Genomic DNA, 21019 nt, shown 5'->3' with positions numbered 1-21019 from the left:
TAAGCATTTTAAAGGCAGTTATTAAACAGAGAGATCCGATAAAAACAATGACGAAACAATTGCAGAGACTACAAAAAAATTTTTGCAAGAAAAAGTTGTCTATTTAATTGCTTATATCTTTTATGTTTATCAATCGATTTTAATTTTGATTTTAGATCTTGTCATCTATTCTCGCACATTTTCGAATTTTAACGAAAGATACATTGAAATCGACACCAGGACAAAGCCTTATTATATATGAAAATTACATTTGAAAAGTTGATCTAAAAATGCCATATCTGGGTCAATTTTGAAGATAGAAAGTCAAATAAAAAATGAAAGTTTTTCACAATTATTTCAGCTACAGCTGTTTTTTACTATTAATTATTAGTTTATTTGTTGCATATTTTTTTTGTAATTTGAAAAAATTGTTTTTAAACCTTCCAAAAGGGAAATTTAAGTCCCTCTACTCTCTGAGCAGTCGATTTTCGGTACGAAGTTGTTACAACTAAGTAAATAACTGTGCCAAATATCAAAGATGCAACACTTTCTTTCAGATATTCGATTTTATTGCACTAATGGAGAATCTGAAAATTTTTCTCTAACTTTTACGATAGTTCAAAAATCCCTGAAATTTTCAAAGACGCCACATTTTGTTGTATATACATATTTTTATTTAAAAAAATTAACATAAATTCTTTGTTAAATTATTAATTAATATATTTATTAAATTATTAATTGGTAATAAAAAATTAAATTTAAGATATAACGTATTCTTATATTTATTTTTACACATAAAAAATTACTTGGATTGTTGAAAATAAAATTGATTTAAAAAAATATATGTAGTATTTATTTTCTTTTAAAAATTTCTTACCAGGCTCTCACAAAAATTTAGAATAGAATTTCAAATGGGACATATTTATTATTATAACTAAATTATACTGAGATTTATTTATGAAATGCAGTTAAAATCTTATCTAACATGATAATCAATAATGAGAATAATACGAGATGGGCATCACCTAAAAGTTAATACCTAAAGTAGTAATGGTAATCGGATAATGGAATATATAAAATAGGCTCTCAATAACAGCTCCGATTTCGATTTTTTTTTTCATAATGATTCTTTTTGTACATTATTTAAAATCAGAAACATTTCAGAGGGAGGAGGGAAATAATCTAGAAGGGGAATAGGCAATGTCGTGACTGATATATCGACGCCCAGTCTAAATCGCTCATGATAGATTTTATACTGTAGCTGTCATTTAAGAAAGGATTTTTCGAAATTAACCCCCTAAAAATGTTAAATAGGGGATGAAATTTTATATGAAAATAAATACAAATCTTCATTTTTGAGTTCACTACTTAACCGATTTTAAAAATTCTTTCACCTATAGAATATTACACTATCAGCAACTAACATAGGCTATATTTTATTTTAAAAAAAATTAAGGTTCCATACCAAAAGTAAAAATCCATTAAATAGTGAAAGCAACATTGTTGAGTTCGCTACGTAATCGAAAAAAGTTAACTGTCACCAATTAACATGGGTTGTATTTTATTTTCAAACAAGTTAAGTGCCGCATCAAAAGTTAAAATTCAATTTTTATTGTTATTAAGTTAAAATACATTTTTTGTGGGAAAAAAATCAAACAAAAGTGATTTTTTTAAATAAGTTGCACATATACTGTTTAAATAATAGAAATAACTGGCAGATATTCACGTTATAGCCTTCAATTCTCATAACTTCCCTTTTGTTCACTACTTAATGGATTTTAACTTTTAGTGCGACTCCTTCATTATTTGAAAAGAAAATACGGCCCTGTTACTTGCTGATACTGTAGCATTCTATACATGAAATAATTTTTAAAATCAGTTGCTCGTGGAATCAAAAATGACGATTTGTATATATTTTTATACACTTTCATCCCGTATTTCACCATTATAGGGGATGAATTTCAAAAAATCCTTTCTTAAATGACACCTACAGTATAAAATCAATCAATATCCTCTCGAAATTTCAAACTTGGATCATTAGCGATTTAGACTGGACGTCCATATATAAGCCGCGACATTACCTATTCCCCCTCCAGATTATTTCTCCCCTCTGAAATGTTTCTGATTTTAAATAATATTCAAAAAGAATCATTAAAAACAAAAAAAAACAGAGGAACCCTTTTTCTAGGGTGGTAGAGACCCTTGGCTTGATATCTTCAGTAATTTTTGCATGATAATTTTATTTTTATAGATACATTATATTTATTAATAAAATGAATTTTAATCAATTTTTTTTTCATAACGTTTTTTGCAGGTAAAAACCTATATACCATTATTTCCGCTATTAAATTATATATGTTCTGATTAATAAAATTTCATAGAAAATATGTCTCATCTGGTAATCAGTGAGTGAAGGTCGAGTTTATACTTTCTTTTGTACAAATATAATTTCAATGTCTCCTGTTCATAATATTGTTGCCTAAAAAAAAAAGAAGAGTTTTTAATAAATTTATTTTCCCAAACTAATGTTATTGCAGGCTCTGGAAGAAGTAGATTGTACAAAATATGAAGAAGGCAATTGATATTGAAATTATAGCTTAATATTTCGGATATAGCCAGGAACCCTATCGGTCCCATAGCAGAATTTGAAAAGCTATGTTCGATGGAGGAGTTTTGGTTCAGTTCGTGCACATACCCAGTCCAAATGTTGTAAAACGTTTGTGTGAACAATCCTTGATTTTGTAAGAAAAGTTCTATCGCATCAATGTGACAAAAAAATATCAAATTTTTTCGACCAGTGTATTCTGTAATACTTCTCGATTTTTAGTTATGAGTTGTTCTGCTGTAAATCATTTTATGGAAAATGTGACAACCTTCTTTTTGATGTATCAATTCGAAGTCTCCATTTATGAAAACAATTTTACAAAAACGTGGCCAGGTAAATGTAGCTAATCATTTGCGTAATTAGAGAATATCGGAGGAAATGAATTTTTCCACTTTTGTCTCACTACTTGGTGCGGGGCCATGGTTTTCCAAACAACAAAAATGCTATCAGAAAACAAAAAATACGTTGTCATAGAAGGAAATAAGCCAAGAAAAATAGCGTTTTTAGTTTACGGCTATACAATGGCTAAAGAATGTGAAAGTTCTAGATCTCAAAAAAACCTATCGATTGACGTCTGGCAAGTCCGATTTGGGTGCGTAAGTGCCGAGAAGACTTGAAAAAAAAGAGCGAAAATAGTCTTTTAGGAAAAAAAGTCAAATTTAGCTTTTAGACTTTAAGCAAATTTTTTCGGATAACTTAGCCATAAACAAAAAACGCTATGTTTCCTGGCTTGTTTTCTTCCATTACAACGTATTTTTTGTTTTCTGATAACAATTTTGTCAAATTTAACATTGGGCCTCCGTAGATTAATTGGATTATTTTAAAAAATTAAGTTAATTACCCGCTTGAGCCAAATGGCGCACCAAATTATCCAAATCTATATGTACATTATTGCCAGCTTGATGGCGAAGTTGATTATGATGAATTCGCTGACCATTATGATAGTGATCATAAAGTACATTTGCAGGATTATTTTCAAGATTAATAACAACATGATGTTGATGATGATGCCTCACATTATTATTATGAGGACCTCTATGCTGACCTTGAAAAGGATCGTATTGAGGTCCAGGCTTATAAACAGTATCCTTTGCCTTGGCTTTAGGTAACCCAGTCAATGGATCATGTTTTAATTGTACAGCTGGATTTTTTTGTTTGATTTCTTGTTTCGCTTCTTCACCAATCTTACGAACAGCATCCAAATGTAATTTTTCAGTATCGCTATACAATGGACATCTGGAAATTAATCAAATCAAAATTAAAAAGATAAGTCAATTTGGACGGAAGCTATTATCATTTGATCGTAACGTCAAAATTGGCTAACTAATAATGAAATTTTTCCATAGTGTACAATTTTAACAAGATTGAGTCAAATCCATTTTTGCTCACTAAGATATTATTTTAATACCGCTCATTTTTCTTTCGACCGATGTAAAAAGTTCAATGCCAAAAGCATTTGATTATATCTTTCTATTCTTCACTTCCCCAATCAAGATGAATTTAAAGGGTATCTATCAAAGTACCAGAAAAATTCTACCAAACTTCCGAAAAGTATATCATTCAATGGTGTAGAAGAAATCAAAAAAATCATTTTTTCGAAAATTGAACATTTACCTTTAGAAAAATAATGTTTTTGTATTTAGGCGATTAAAATTTTACATCTTTTTGAGCGTAGCGTGCGTTTGTCGGAGCACGCAATTTTATTTTTTAGATATACAGTTGGGATTAGTGTAAAGTTAAATCCAAGCTTGTGGAGTTGTAGCCTTTGTTCTCCGGTCGCCATCTTGGAAAAAGGATACAGATGCTTTTTATGGTTTATCTGACAAACTGTACGCCTTACAAAAAAATTATTAGAACATTGCAAATAAAATTCTCTAGAACTTTGGTCAAGTAACTTTTAATCGTAGAACCAAAAATAACAAAGTTTTAAGCGAAAAACGATGAAAATTTGAGAATTGAGAACGAATTTTCTATTGATCGTTATAACTTTTATTCTGATCATTTTACAAAAAAAAAAAATGGTATCAGACCATTTTTATAGAGGGGTTAGTATAAAGGGCTAGTTTTGGATGTTACATTTTCAGTACGTTTTTAAAGTAGACTAAATTTGCTACAATGTGAGACTAAAATTGTCTCTGTAGACCCAATAGTTTCCGAGATAAAGTCTTAAAATTTATTTTTTTGGCAATATTCGTTCTGAATGAATTTTGACCGTATTTTTGTAGCTTCGATTTTTTTCAATTTTTGACAAAGTTCCGTTCGAAGCTTGAGGTCACAAAAAAAGTCTTCATAAAATCAGAACTAGTGGCTTTGACACAATCTCCAAAAGTTCCAAATAAAATCGTTAGATAGAATCTTTCTTAGCAGGATTGTCGAATTGAAATAAATTTTAAAACATACTTCAGTAATGGAAATTTTTATAGTTTCAAAGTTAATTCTTATAAAAAAAATGAAAAAAATTGTGAAAACATTACTTCGAATACTTCCTAGATAAAGCACAGGATATCAAAAATGAAAACTTACAATTCATAGTTCGTACCGCCTTGGCCATTAAAATGCTTGTATCCATCGACAGGTTTACCGCAAACATAACACATAAACGCTCCACATCTACACGTCATCTTATTACATCCATCTTCTTTAATAAATTTCATACCACATTTCCAACATTTTCTAAATAAATGAAGATTCATTATTTATCTAAATTAGCTCAAGATTCTAATTTTATCTAAATTTACTCAAACTAAAAGTGGTTTAGTTACCTCAAAAGTGCTTCAGTCATTTTATCTTCAATATAAGTGCGAGCTTTAACTTCATCATTTTTCTCAATTTCATCACATCGATATGGTATATGCGAAAGCTCTTTACAATTACGACATGATTCTTTTAAACATTCTTCGTTTAAACATTTAAATATTTTATCACCAGGTGTTGGAATTGTAGCAAAATCACAAAATGGACAGCTCTCTAAATCCTCGATACCAGCTGATTTTACTTCTTCAATTTGTTTACGTAATGCGATTTTTGAAAACATATTTGGTTTTAAAAGTTTCTAGAACAAAATAAAAATCACACAATAAGATAAACAATATAAATATTATCGAAGATAATAAATGAGAACCCTAGGATATGTCGAAATCAATTTCGATTTTTGCCCCAATTTCCTAGTTTGGTTCTTTGCTAATTTGGGTGCAGTCCGCCACCAAATTAGCAAAGAGTAACATTCACTAGCTAATTCTTACTGATGATGACTACTTGGTAGTCGAAAATACGTATTTTAAAATACAAGAAACTGATCTAGGAAATTGGGGCAAAAATCGAAATTTATTAAGATAAACAATCTTAAGCTTTAAGTCCATATAAAGAAAAGCAGGAAAATAATCTCCATATTTTACAGTATTGTTGGAGAAAATAGACACCAAAGTTTTTTCCCAAGTTGCACCCTCGCGGATAAACAGCGATGTTCAAAATAATTCAAACAAAAGTTGTTAATATTTTTATAAGGAATAACTTTTACGTTTAAACTTTTGCTCTATCTCTAACGGTTTACAAGATGGATCATTTTTCATTTGATTGAATGAGCATAAAAATTCCATTTTAAAATTGGCATATCTCGATCAATTTTAAAGGTAGAAAGTAAAAAAAAATTGAAAATGTGCATAGCTCGAACTTTTATTAGACCTTTTTTTCTTTAAAGTATAGTTTTTTGTAATTTGTATATGAAGTAAGCGATGAAGGTAGAGGGGAAGTTTTTTTGACGCTTCACAGGATGCTAGAGAAGAGCGTTAAAGTAGAGAATTTTGGAATTTTATATTATAAAACCTTGGGAATTCACATAAAGTCGCAGACAACATATAAGAATACATTTTTTTTAATACAAATATACCTGTAAAGTAGCTAAAGAAAATTCTGCTTTGCAATTGGTTAAACATGTATATTGTAATTTATTTTCACCAAAAGAAATTTCCACCGATCGTATAATACAAGTTTTACAAAATTTATGACCATAGTCACATGTGAACGTATCATCTTCCATAACTTCATCGTCAAAGCAACATTCGCATGTTAATAGTGTACCGTTTGCTTTGGCAAATTCAAATAATTGCGTTTTTTCTTGTTCGCGTTGTTTTAATACTCTATGGATTTCATCGTAATGGGTGATATATGCAATTTCTTGCATATACGGTACATCGATTTCTCCGTACAGTTGTTGTACAGGACCTAGTTTACGATTACGTTTCATGTCTTCTATTTTACCTTTAAACATAAAAAATATTTTGTATTAATCATTATATAGTACAATAAAATTAATATCTAAAAAAAAAATTTATGCATATTTGAAATTTTTCACAGTTGTTTATTAGGTTAGGGTGTTAACTCTTCGTAAAAAAGTCGACCTCTCGGAGGCATACCTAACCGCCTATTTGGGGGTGGGGGTAGTTGGGGAGGCTGGGGGTTTAATCAATTTTTTAAAAATTACAAAAAAACTATGCAACAAATAAAAAAAATCAATTAAAAGTTCTAGCTGAAGTATTTTTGCACATTTTTGTTTTTTTCGACTTTCTCATCAATCAAATGAAAAAGTATCCATCTTGTAAACCGTTAGAGATAAACACAAGTTTAAATATAAAAGTTATTCCTTATAAACAAATTAACAACTTTTATTTGAAAAATTATTTCGTAAACATCACTGTTTACCCATGAGGGAGCAACTTAAGAAAAAAATTTTGGTGTCCATTTTCTCCAAAACTATTTAAAAATGTGTGTTGATTTTGTTCAGATTAACTTCAACTAGTGACTTTGTGAAACATTCTAGAAAAACAAAAAAAATTGCAGAAAACACTTTGGAGACGGCCTCACGGGCTTATTTTTTTATAGCAAATAACTTTTATATTTAAACTTTTGTTCTATCTCTAACGGTTTACAAGATGGTTGTTTTTTCATTTGATTGAATGAGCAAAAAATTCTAGACACTAAATGCTTTCAAAAATTTAAGAAAATTTCGAAATTTTCGCAAATATTTTCTGGAATTTTTTCTTTTTGCTTTTCTAGAATTCACTAAACCAATATTTAAAGTTAACCTTAAAAAAATTAACACACTTTTTTTTATAGTTTAGAAGAAAGTAGACACTAAAGTTTTTTCCTAAGTTGCGCCCTCACGGGTAAACATTTTTATTTATGAAATAATGTTTCAAATAAAAGTTGACGTTTAAACTTCTGTTCTATCTCTAACGGTTTACAAGATGTATACTTTTTCATTTAATTGAATAAGCAAAAAAATTCCATTATAAATTGACATATGACGGTCAATTTTGAAGCTAGAAAGTCGAAAAAAACGAAAATGTGCAGAAATACTTAAGCTCGATGCAATTTCAAAGATGCATAAATTTTTTCTTTATTCTATTTAATTTAATAATTTTTACTTGTAGCCGTAAACTTACCATTTTTTAGCTCATTGTATATTAATATAACACGTTTTTGATTCTTTCTAATAATAGCATTAATATCAGCGACTCTTTTGTTTAAAAATAAATTTTTGAAAACATCTTTCATATGTGCTTCAATTGCAATTAATTTGTCGTAATTCATTCTATTAGGCGAATTGTAGGTGCATACACGTTTTTCATCGTTGAAATATTCAACAGGATTTGGTATTGACTCTAAAAATTTATTCACATTAAACTCTGTCGTATATTGCTTCATTTGAGCGGATAACTGTTGTTTCCTAAAAAAAGAGAAAACAATGGTTTAGTCTCGGATTTATTCGATTGAATTTTGTAATGAAAAAAGGAGGTAATGTTAACATTACAGTACAGGGCCAGAATTCAGCTATTTAGCCACTCCGGGCAAAAATAATATTTGCCGCCCATTACACTACATATGCTTGAAACTTGATAAATAATCGAAGAAAATGCGTCAAACGAAAAATATTAGTTTCAAAGGGACACATCATATACCGGCATCGAATTCGAAGTTTTCAGGTTCAAGTAAAACCTCACTCTGATTCATAACTGACAAACATTAGATGAACGCTTTAAATCAGAAATTTGTTCCTTATAAACGCTTATTCAGAAAGCAATTATTGCAGTACAATTGTTAGATTATCAAAAAAATGCGAGGCTATTTTGAGTAAACGATAGAATAAAATCATTCTTATTAGCTAAGGTAGGTAATCGTTCTTTTAAATTGCGGGATAATACATATTTTCTGAAACTAAAATTGGTGAAAAACAATCAATGAACTTTTACCATAAGATTTTTTTTATAGAATTTCAGTAGAAAACTGTTTCTTACCGTTTGTAATCTTTGAGTGTTGGATAATTTTTCCGTTCAAGTGCGTCATCAATGAATCCCTTCAATTGATCTGGTTTATCGTAAAGATTGCTACAATGAACCCGTAAATAGTCGGGATCGGCATCAGGTAACAATTCCAACATAATTTGATATTGCTCTTCTTCATTTACAACTTCTTGCTCGGCTGCATTATCTTGAACTCTAGCTCGTTTCGGAAAATCATCTACAGTAAAATAAAATACATAAAAAACTTCTAATATAAAAAGTCCGTGTAAAATTTTTTTTTTTTTAATTTGTTATTTAAAACCGGCAGTTGAATCGGTCAATCGGCCAATCGATCTTCAATTCAATTTATCTGCGAAACGGATGACAAAATAGCTATCAGAAACAAAAAATATGTTGTTATGCAAGAAAACAATGTGACAAACATATCATTTTTTGTTTACGACTACTCAATGGCTAAGTTATACAAAAAAATTCGCAGAAGTAAAAAAAAAAAAGTTATCTTGCGGTAAAAAAGTTGACGTCCAATGGGAAAGTTCTATATCTCATAAAAACCTATCGATTGACTGAAAGTTATAAACAAATGTAAAAACGACTATTTTCCTTCATTTTTTCAAGTTTTCTCGACACCTACGCATCCAAATCGCAGACGTCAAACGATAGGTTTTACACTCTGTATACATACAAGATACGCGCAAAAAACATAACCACTCCTTGACAGTCGGGTAAAAAGAAAATTTACTTTTATTCTTACTTGTAATCAGATACATGATAATTTGCTCCAACTCAGTCGGATTATTTTTACGTCCTCTACAAAAATCACGCAGAAAATTAGGACAAGCATCTGGAAATATCGGTAACAGTTTTAGAACTAAATTATCAACATTAGCAGCATTCTCCATTTCATTCATTTTTTCCAATTTTTCCGTTTTAATTGTTGGTTTAATGTCTTCAGTTGCTGTTTTATGACTAGCTGGTTTATGAATTTGGTTGTATTCAACGACGGGTACAAACTTCTTCATATCTTCTGATGGTAATGGTTTTTTACTTATATTTTCTGATGGTGGTAATGGTATATTACTAATATCTTCTGATGGTAATGGTATATTACTTAATTTTTCCAATTCAGCAAATAGTTTCATAAATTCATTGGTTTCGACTTGGTCGTTTAACAGTTCATTCAATTCGTTATAGTCTGACAGACTTTGTAAACTATTTGGAACATTTTCGTTTTCAATCGATATATTGTTTGGATTATCAGGTAAAGCTTCAAAATCGGTTGATGTTTTATCAAAAGATTCTTCTATCACTCCTGAAAATGATTTATAATTTTATAAATAAATGTCACAATTAACAAACGACGTACCTTTTAAAAATTAAGCCAAAATTGAATCAAGATTTGTTTTTACAAACAATAAAAATTGTTTCTATTATTCACTTGACATTATGATATTAAAAAGCACTCTACTCCACAGATTATAATTTTTAATTTAAAACAGATGTACAACTCTCTAACAGGCGCGGATTCAAGGAGGGGGTCGCAGGGGTCATAGCCCCCCCCCCCACACAAAAAACAACCCGCATTTCAAAAAATAAAACTAAACCAATTTTTTAATAACTGAAAAAAAACCAAACGAACAAAGCCTACTTTTTGCAAACTAAAAAAACGGAAACTAACCAAGCGACCAAAATTAACTCACATTTTTGCACTTCTGGAAAAATTGGAATTTAAAAATGACTGAATCAACAAAATTCACTGATTTTCTTACAAAATACTGACTTTTTTATTTATTTTTAATCTTGTGACCCCCTCGGGAAAAAAATTCTAGAACCGCGCCTGCTCTCTAAGAAATTTTTACCATTTTTAGTACTAAGGTATCTTACTCCAGATGGCTCTACACGATTAAATGATTGGGCCATCTATTAGTTTGGAGAATAATTTACCTATTTCAATGGTTGTTGGGGAAACAACATTTTATATATATTAAAATAAATAAACAGTACGTCTTTCAAATTTTCCATGTCGTTAAAATTCGTTAAGTTTCTTTGTGTGTATTGCGTTTGTTAACTTTTTTTTGGACCATTTGGGTAGTGACTTTAAGTGTTTAGGCCGTTCATTTTGTTCATTAACTGATTAGTGTAATTTAGTTTAGGTCCTTTTAGGTGTGTTTATATATTTTCTGATTTTTTTATGGTATATACTAAGTTTATTTTAGTGTTTAGGTCTTGTAAATAATGTTGATTACCTTTAGGTCGTCTTTATTTGTGATTATTATTGACTATTATCAAACTAAAATGGTTAGACATTGCATTTAACTTACACCAAGTTAGTTAGTAATAAATATGTTAATAATAAAATGAATGCTATTTTGTTTCAAATATTGCAATAAATTATAATTAATTAATTTTTTTTTTTTTTTTTATTATTTGATTTAAAAAACCTCACTTTATTTTATTAGAAGACAAATAAGTACAAAAAAATTTAAAAAAAAATGATAAACTGAATAGAGATAATTCAAATAATACCTAATTCCCAACATTAAAAAAAAAAAAAAATTCATATATAAGTGCATTACTCCAGGGGGTTTTTTGAACAACATTTCATCATAAAACTATAAGAAGTACGGAGAAAACTTTATTTTGTATGGAGTTTTTGGTATACGACTACTGAAAGGTTGGCAGCCCTAACTTAGTGTCCGCTCAACCAGAAGGTTGCTATTTTAATTAGAATTGAGTACGGGATAATTACCTTGTATTCTTTCATTCAGTAAATTATTACTTGATTCTTGAATTGTGGATGCATTTTCTGAGGCTAATAAATCGGGGACTGGAAATTTTTTATCATTATCTAAAGATTGAGAAGTATTTTCAACTAATTTTGGTAATATATCAAACGGTTCTTGCACTGTTTGAATTATATCCGGAATTGCTAGCGTATCATCGTCATTCGATTTTGGATAATTTTCACTAATTAATCGTGATACAATATGATCAACCAATAAATTTTCATTTGGTATAGACTCTTTAGCTAAAGTGATTAAAAACTCTATATATAATGGTTCACACTCGGGGAAAATTGAAAGTAAATTCTCTTTAATTAAATTTACATTGATTGGATCATCTATGATTACTGATGAATCTGTTGAATCTATTGAATCATCTGAACTAAGAACAATTACGCTATCATTTGAGGCTGTTGTTAGATCTGAAAAATAAAAGAAAATTTCTATTAATTTTAGTGCAAACAAAACACCCTGTATACCAGGCATGGGCAAATGGGACTTAGAAAAGTCCCTCGAATTCTTTACTTAAAATACGAGTAAGACAGAGAGGCAACATTTTTTTTCTACCTATCTCATTACTATTAGAAAAACTGAGATATGTAGAAAAGTTGTATATCCATCTCGCTTCCTCCTCTATGAGCAATGCGGACTTGGATAAAGAGACACGCAATAAAGTTTATGACACACAATAAAATTATAACGATGGTGATTTAGACTTAAAATAACTCGCTCATTCCTGCTGTATACGCATATTTGAGTAATAATAATAAACCTTTGAAATTTAAAGGATAAAATGCAGTGCAAGATGTCGGTATTTCCAAATATATATACATTTAACCATATGCTCACCACTTGTGGCTAAACCACCAGCTTGATATATCTTATAATCTAATGTTTTATCTTTTCGTTATAATATTCTATGGTTATCATGTCCACAGACAGACGAACAGACAACCGGAAATGGACTAATTAGGTGATTTTATGAACACCTATACCAAAAATTTGTTCGTAGATTAAATATTTTTTAGAGTTACAAACTTGGGTCTAAACTTAGTACACCTTGATATATTACATATATTGTTAGGCCATGGACGGCGTTATCCTTAAAAACGTGGTTCTAACACACTGAATCATTCATATTATTATTAAGTAATAATATTTTAAATTTTTTTTTTATTTAAGGTCGCTTTTTACGTCTAGGTCATTAGCGACCGCAGAGACATTTTTAAATTATAATAACCTAATTTGAAATATTAGTTCATTAAGCTAGTCAACAAATTTATATTATTAATTATTGAATATCATAATAATTGAGTTGAGGTCTAATTTATAATAGCTGCGTGGCTCTGATTATATTTCTTGTCAGCAAAATTAATATTTAACATTTTAATTTTTACGTCACAATATTTAATATTTAGACCTAAAAGTTTTGTATTTAAAGACATCGGAAATTGATCAGAATCATACAGTAATATTACAACTTGAAAATACAATAATTATTCGATTTACATCGTTAAAATACTCAAGCAAATTTCAATACTAGTGATAACTTTGTATAATATATTCAAACACATCGAATTAATAAAAAATTATACGAAATATTAACAGCAATATATCAATGTTTATTTGTTAGAATTCGTATTCATCCCCAAGGATTCTCAAAGTCTTTCTTTTGGAACACAACAATATATAGGGGGTATAAAAACACGTGTTTTTCTTCAAATGGTCTTGAAATCATAAAAATTAGTTCTTTTTGGTTCAGTGTAGTATTCAAGAGTATACATTTTATTGCACTTTTGAGTAAAAAAATAAAAATAAACATATTTTCATAAAATTAAAAAAAAATTTTACCTTATGTTTTTAAAAATACTTTTACTAAAAGATACAACAAATATTTATATAAAAATACACTAATTTAAAAGTAAAAAGATCTTTAAAAAATTTAAAATAAAAAACAGAAAAATAACAATTAAAAAATACGTTTGTTTCAATAAACACCAACACAAAATAAAACAAGTCTGAACATCTCTAACGATCTATAGTTTAGACCGATAATATTTATTTAAAATTGTGTCTGTGACCTGCACACAAAACTAATGAAGTAATGACCCCAGTTAATTGAATTTGAATAATTGAAATCGAAAAGATCGAAAGGCTAAAACTTCAATCGCTTGAATTCACAAACATAAATTAGCACTTTTGTTGTTTATAATGTGTTTGTTTTAAACATGTTTTAAACTAATACTTTCAGGATTGTCGATCTATAGGGAATTTTATGAATTTGCGGGGACAGATTGGGAACTAATATTTATGGGGAATTTAAACTTTTTCAAACAAAAAAAAAAAACCAATCAAAAATTCCACAATAATTTAGACTATATTAAATAATTTTATTATTTTAATTTCTTTTGTAATATTTTAATTATTTTTAAATAAAATTATTTTCATTAGATTTTGTTTAAAAATAATATTTAATTTGAATTATCGCGCTCTTATAAAGAATGGAAAATGAATAGGGATTTTTTGAACAGGATGTTAGCGAATTTGGAAAGTAAAATTTAAGGATATTTCAAAGATTTCCAGGACTGAAAATATTGCTTTTGAAAGAATAATTTTAGTCTCAAGTTTTTAACGCTTAAAAATATTGATACCAAGAATAAATTTTTGGTATAGTTGTTCATAAATCATAATATCACCTAATTAATCTATTTCCGACTGTCCACCCGTCTGTCTGTGGACACGATAACTCAAAAAAGAAATGAGATATCCAACTGGAATTTATAGCCTGCTCAGGACGTAAAAAGTGAGGTTAAATGAGCAATATAGGTCAATTGAGTTTTCATTCCGTAGGACCCATCTTGTAAACCATTAGAGATAGAACAAAGAATAAAACACCCTGCATATTTCTGCAGGTGCAAATAACATATGTGGAGGTTTCGTCACCCTCCATACAGGTTCTACAAGTGGGACCACTAGAGATCCCCATGTTATGAAGGTAATAGGTCCTGTCAAGAGACCCACCACCCTTCTCAACTGTGCTCTAGTAAGTTTCAGACGAGCACAGTCGATGGGCTTAACTGTGGCTATACGCAGTTTGGCCTGTCGCATACCCTCCGCAAAGTTATCAAGATGGGCTTGTCGTATCCATTCTTTGATTCGGTAAATTACAGAACTTCTTGCTATGGGAATGGCAGGTTCAGGTCAAAGAAGCGTCTGAGGCGACCTCTCTCTTGAGTCAATTCCTTAATTAGAATATTTTTTCGGTCTTATTTCCTCGATTACACGGACACCAATTTCAACGCACGTTACAGCTCTCATTACTTTACAATTCTAGCAAACATTCGTAAAATGTGCGTTTATATCGACGTATTGTAAGAAAATTATTACGGTTTAAATTGGGATATATACTATTGTACTTACCGACTGCATTTAAACATGGCCCCGTCTTTAAATTATCGCGTGCAGTGCAAATCTTTTTTCGCATATCTTCATTTTCGCATGTATGTTTCCGTTTCTTTCTTGCAATTTTGCTTTTCAATTTTGATTGAACTATTTGATTTAAATTGTGAAATGAATCTGATGAAAATTGTGATCGATTTAATTCTTTAACGATTGAAGTAAATTTCCAATCTGGAAATAACTTCTGCAATTTACGAGCTTGAACATACAGCTCAGTAGCCTAAAACAAAACAAACAAAAAAAAATAAAAATAATACGTTTTTTAGATAATAAAAGGTCTACTTAAAGATCTTGCAGATCTTCAACGAAGCGTTTTTGGAAAAAAAATCCAAGAAAAAATTGTTCTACTCGGGGAGGGAAGTCATTCTAATAAAACCTTGAATTTGACCAACAAGATTATTTAAAAATCAGCTTATGTTTTTATTCCATACTAAATTCTATTCTAAAATTTGAAATTTCCAAATTTTACATATCAATCGTTATAGCGTAGATAAAAACAAACTGAATTTTTACCATTTCTCTACATTATGTAAGGTTTTTAGGCAGTTTTTATGACAATTTTTCTCAATTATGTAAATATTATTACATTAATGACAAAAAAAACTCGTAAATCCGATATAATGTAATCAATTTTTCAAGGAAAATTATGTTCTAATGTACATTTGACATTGTAGAACTCATCGGAAAACCCATAATCACAATTATGGAAATTTCACAAACTTATTTAATTTTTGATCCCAGTACTTCCAAATACACCTGAATAATGAAAATAAATAATTACTTACCATTTTTAGCAACTTGGATATGAATATTTTAATTAATTGATTATTATGTTGAACAAATTGCAATGTTTATCAAACCACTCACATATCAATCTTAATCTAAGACACTTAACTGGAATTTTTTATGAATAACATTAAAATTAATCAAATTATTTAAAATAATAAAACATTCATCAATTTATGGATAATATCAAATTATTTGTATAACAAAAATGACAAAATATATTTGAAATATATTCATGAACTCGTAACATGTATTTTAAAAGGAGGCATAGACGGTATTTTTGAAAATAATAATTAATTACGTTGTAAACAAAATTTAATGATTGTACTTGAAAAAAGTTACACACACAAGTTTACGAATTAAATAACAATTTTTAACTGGTTTAAACTTAATTAATTAGTTCTATGTTCAGATAAATATTATTATTATTACCGATAATTTATGATTTTTTTGATGACGAAATAGTGAGGTTTTTGTTTATCTTCTTTAAACTTTTTAAAAATGCCGTAGGTTGCGTTCCTTGATACTCTTTGTTCGTATAAGGGTATTTTTTCAGTTTACCACAAAATAAACGAAACAGAATACTCTTTGACAAAATTTTTTTGTAGGAGCTCTGTAATCTCGATAATCATTATCCTTCTGTTAATTGTTTCCTGATTGTAAATGCTAAAAAGCCTTTTTTCATTAGCAACACGCTCACAATCCTAGTAGATCTATGACATCACACTTTCACGGTCTATTGAGGTCGATAGGATGATGATATTATATCCAATGCCCTAATAAAATAAATAAAAGTTTATTCAAGAAATTATTTTCAGAGACGACAGAGGAAGCAAAGTTGGATGTCACATTAAAATTCCCACATACAGTTCCAAGGCAAATGAACAGGTCCAATTATCAGGCGAAATCGACATAAAAGTACTTTCAGAAATCAATTTACATTTCTCGTTTACAATTCCTTTACTAATGGTTTGGGTCAGAGATTGTCTCCGGAGGTACTCGGCCTATTTCAGCTGGGAGTTTTCTACCTAAATCAAATGTTAGTTAGGAACTAGGATATCGATATCCAGACAGTGAAAAGAACCGTCCAGATATACCACATATTCATGATCAACTGGTATAATAATGAATATCGACTGTTATAAATGAATACCGATTCTGAGTGGTCAATAGAAAACAAAATGTGAAAACTATTCCGCCATACCAGAGTCGGTAGCTCATTTCATTGAAGCATGCGATCAAGATTTGTACACTGGTATAAAAATTTTCCTACAAAAACTGGCAAATGTCCTGGTACTACCCTAGCATAAAAATTTTCCTACTAATACTGACAACTCTGGCCAGCGTAGCTAACGCAGAGATATCGTTTTCTACTCTTAGCATAGTAAAATCTTGATTGCGTGTCTCAATGACACAAAAAATATTTCTCGGGCTAGATCTCGTAAATATACACAAAGATGTAAACCTGGATAAAGATGAAATTCCAATCAACGTTTTCGCGAAATAGAAACGTAAACTTGATTTCTAATTTAAGTAAAAGCACCTAAATAAAATTATTTAATGTAAAATATATACTCTCGAGTCGTGAACTAAAACACATTTACTTTTGTAATTAATTTACAAGTGTTATTGCATTAACTTACTAATGTTCGCTACACGGCTTTGCCCACGTAGAACATAATCTTGGTCAGGACGTTGTAAATTCTGTAAACATTCCTTTGTAGAAATACACTATATCGACCATGAGCGAGTTTATACTTCGACTCGTACATGACCGATTTTCGGGTGTATATGACCACAACCTTCTTTGAGGGCTTAAGTTTTTAGTAAGTGGAAGTGAAAACGGAACGATAAAGATATTTATTAACGTTGAAACTTGAAATTGTCGTAAGTCTTATGGAACGCACCCTAATTAACACATCCATTACTTTGACAGATTAGCTGGCCCTCTGGTTACATGTATGCAATTAAAATACCATGTGCTTTAATTTAAAGTAAATTTGTATAAATTTTCAAAATATTTATAAACATATAAATTTACAAGATGACTTTAAATGATGATAAACCGCGTGTTATATTACAAGAATACAAAGTTACTCATGTAAGCTCAAAATTAATGTTAAAATTTTGAAAAAAAAGTAAAACAACCTAACACTTTTTCAGAATGTTCCATCAGCAGAGACAATATTCGATGAAGAATTTAACATAGATACATTTAAAAAAAGATTTCGAGCAGTCGTTGTTCGATATAATAATTTAGAAATGGAAATAGATTTAATTGGTATTCATCCATTTATAGCCAATACATTCCGTCGTATAATGCTTAGCGATGTACCAACAATGGCCATTGATCAAGTTATAATTGCAAATAATACATCAATATTACGTGACGAAGTTTTAGCTCATCGCATTGGATTAATTCCATTGAAAGCAGATCCAAGGCTATTTGAGTTTAGACCTGATGGTAATCTTTTTGTATCTATAAGTAATCATCCGTCCGTTTGCTGTCTGTAAATAGCCTTCTGTCCAAAATAAGATAACTCTCTTTTAAATTAGCTGAGTTAGTATGAGTTAGCACTCCCCAACTCTTCATAAGTTTAGATTGACGCGGTAGACAGCAGGTTGTCGATCGATCTGAAAATGTCAGGCATTTTTGAGATCCTGAAAAAGTCAGGTAATTTTGGTATGAGTTGATGAAAATGATTAATTATGCTCTGAGTTTCTAGAATTGGAATTTACCAAAATATTATCAGTTATCTACAGCGTCGTTACAGCGGGTACGAGATGCTCCTCGTGCCTACCTCCTGTAGCTACGTCGTAGTTGGCTATTATTATAAAAGTATGAAATATTGAAAAAGAATAAAAAATTATAAAATGTTTTCTAATAGGTGTCACGGAAGAAAATGAACAAAATACTTTAGCATTTGAACTAAAAATAAAGTGTACAAGCAATGCAGGAACTCAAAAAGATTCAACATTGCCAGAGGATATTTACAAAAATTCGAATGGTATGATTATAAGCTGCGTTTAGCGAAAAAAAGTGCATAGAACAAATATTAATGATTATCATTTTCCTTTAGGCACTATTTTTCGCTAAACACTTTCGTAATAATATCGAATTAATTTTTTTATTCGAATTTTGCAATTATTTAGTATATTCAAAGCATATCAAATGGTTACCAATTGGCTCACAAGAAAGTATGTACAAGGAAAAAGATGTCGGTCCAGTTCATAACGACATTCTAATCAATAAACTTAGGCCAGGTCAAGAAATTGATCTAAAAATGATTGCAGTCAAAGGTGTGGGGAAAGATCATGCAAAATTTTCTCCAGTTGGTAAGTTTTAATCCTCGTCATAAATGACATAATTTTGATCTAAGTACTAAGGGGCCATTCATTAATTACGTAAGGGTCCAAAAGGGAGGAAGATTGAAAAACTTTTCTACATGACCTTATCTTTGTGGCGGGGGTAAAACCCATTATTACGTAATATTTTGTAAGTCAAAATTTATTAATAGAAATCTAGTTCTCTTTCGGATGCTGAATGGTTTTCTTCATTCTATAATGTACACTTGGAATTACATCTTGAATATAAATTATTTGCTAAAAAATAAAAATCTTTGATTTACGTCCAACTGTTAGTTTGAAATACTGACCCTTTTCTAAAAACATTTTATTATTCTGAAAAATGAGATAGAATTTTTCGAATTTGAGGGCGGTTCGAGAAATCTTATGTACCCTCTTTCATGGAGGTAGTGGGATCAAAAATTGCTAAAATCATTGTTCCGGGTGTATAACGGTGCTTGAAAACCTTGGAATTTTTTTTTCGCATCCTTGAAAATGTGTATTTTTATACCATGTATATATGAAATATATCAAGGTATACTAAGTTTAGTCCCAAGTTTGTAACGCTTAAAAAAATGGACGCTACAAACAAAATTTTGCTATAGGTGTTCATAAAATCACATAAGTCCATTTCCGGTTGTTTGTCTGTCCGTCTATGGGCACGATAACTCAGAAACGAAAAAATATATCAAACTGAAATTTTTATTGCGTGCGCAGGACGTAAAAAGTGAGACCCAGTTATTAAATGAGCAACAAAAATCAATTAGATCTTCGGTTCGTAGGACCCATGTTGTAAATCGTTAAAGATAGAACAAAAGTTTAAATGTAAAAAATGTTTCTTATAAAAAAAAAATAAATAAATAAATTTTGTAAAATTATTTTTAATATAATCCATTATTTTTCGTAGGTACCTGAAGAAGGATTAAAAAAAATCCAAAAATAGTTGTAAATTAATAATTTTGTAAAAAATAAATCAAAAATTTATCCAAATACCTGCGAAAAAAATTTTAAAAAGTTTCACTTATTTAATAATTATTTTTTTGTTTGGTTTTGCAGCAACGGTTTTGTATAGAATTTTACCGGATATTCGTTTAACACGTGAAGTATCTGGTGAACAAGCTCAACGTCTTCAACAATGTTTTGCACCCGGTGTTATCGAATTGCGTTCTAATGGTCCTTCACCAGAACAGCGTGTTGCGTATGTGAAAAGTGCACGATACGATACATGCAGTCGAAATGTTTTTCGATATGATGATTTAAAAGATGCTGTGATCATGAGTCGAATAAAAGATCATTTTATTTGTAAGTATCTTTTTGATTAGCTCTTCGAAGATGTGATGCGGTATGATAAAATTTTTATGTTTCGTTTCATATTTTCAGTTAATATTGAATCAACGGGCGCTTTGGCACCGGATGTGATATTTATTGAAGCTATAAAAATTTTAAAACAAAAGGCGACTGCGTTATTAGAAGCTTTAGAAAATAAGTAATATAATTTTTGTATTAAAAAATAAAAAATATTTCGTTTTGTAATTCTGTTTTCATTATTCCTTTATCTCTTCTTAAAGTCTTTAAGGGATTATATCCAATTAAAATTTTCAAAAAATCGATTTTTTTTCTTGCATTTCTGGAATGTGGATTTTTTATGATACAGAGTATACATTTATTTAAGTATATTCTCTGAAAGGAGTTGTCACAGTGAGGAGGAGGAGGAGACAGCATCTTCTCTGTTACTTCCCAGCTCTTGCCATGAGGAGATGGACTTA

General features: G+C 29.6%; 2 protein-coding genes across 2 annotated transcripts; one reads left to right on the top strand and one right to left on the bottom strand.

Moving 5' to 3' along the window:
• Positions 1 to 876: 876 nt before the first annotated feature.
• On the bottom strand, positions 877 to 15988 carry LOC123293305. Its single transcript, XM_044874080.1, has 11 exons — positions 15908 to 15988; positions 15084 to 15342; positions 11630 to 12085; positions 9635 to 10192; positions 8878 to 9100; positions 8026 to 8309; positions 6471 to 6841; positions 5347 to 5636; positions 5108 to 5257; positions 3426 to 3820; positions 877 to 2458 (listed from the first exon to the last, which is right to left on the bottom strand). Exons 1-11 carry the CDS (start codon positions 15908 to 15910, stop codon positions 2430 to 2432), a joined length of 3018 nt encoding a protein of 1005 aa, XP_044730015.1. The 5' UTR covers positions 15911 to 15988; the 3' UTR covers positions 877 to 2429.
• A 1907-nt stretch (positions 15989 to 17895) lies between these two features.
• LOC123293221 (DNA-directed RNA polymerases I and III subunit RPAC1) lies at positions 17896 to 20782 on the top strand. Its single transcript, XM_044873966.1, has 6 exons — positions 17896 to 18009; positions 18072 to 18372; positions 18797 to 18916; positions 19062 to 19244; positions 20310 to 20555; positions 20634 to 20782. The coding sequence occupies exons 1-6, from the start codon at positions 17953 to 17955 to the stop codon at positions 20741 to 20743; spliced, it is 1017 nt and encodes a 338-aa protein (XP_044729901.1). The 5' UTR covers positions 17896 to 17952; the 3' UTR covers positions 20744 to 20782.
• The last annotated feature ends 237 nt before the right edge of the window (positions 20783 to 21019 follow it).

This window comes from Chrysoperla carnea, chromosome 2, assembly GCF_905475395.1.
Source record: "Chrysoperla carnea chromosome 2, inChrCarn1.1, whole genome shotgun sequence".
Lineage (NCBI taxonomy): Eukaryota > Metazoa > Arthropoda > Insecta > Neuroptera > Chrysopidae > Chrysoperla > Chrysoperla carnea.
The sequence above is the reverse complement of the archived record's forward strand: the minus strand, read 5'-3'. Positions and strand labels throughout refer to the sequence as shown.

Coding starts and splice junctions, on each gene's coding strand:
- LOC123293305 (XM_044874080.1), bottom strand. Junction 8,310..8,877: donor ACACTCAAAGATTACAAACG/GTAAGAAACAGT, acceptor CTCTTTTTTTAG/GAAACAACAGTTATCCGCTC. Junction 3,821..5,107: donor GGCGGTACGAACTATGAATT/GTAAGTTTTCAT, acceptor ATTAATTTCCAG/ATGTCCATTGTATAGCGATA.
- LOC123293221 (XM_044873966.1), top strand. CDS start 17,953: ATGACTTTAAATGATGATAAACCGCGTGTTATATTACAAGAATACAAA. Junction 18,373..18,796: donor ATTTGAGTTTAGACCTGATG/GTAATCTTTTTG, acceptor GTTTTCTAATAG/GTGTCACGGAAGAAAATGAA. Junction 18,917..19,061: donor TATTTACAAAAATTCGAATG/GTATGATTATAA, acceptor GCAATTATTTAG/TATATTCAAAGCATATCAAA.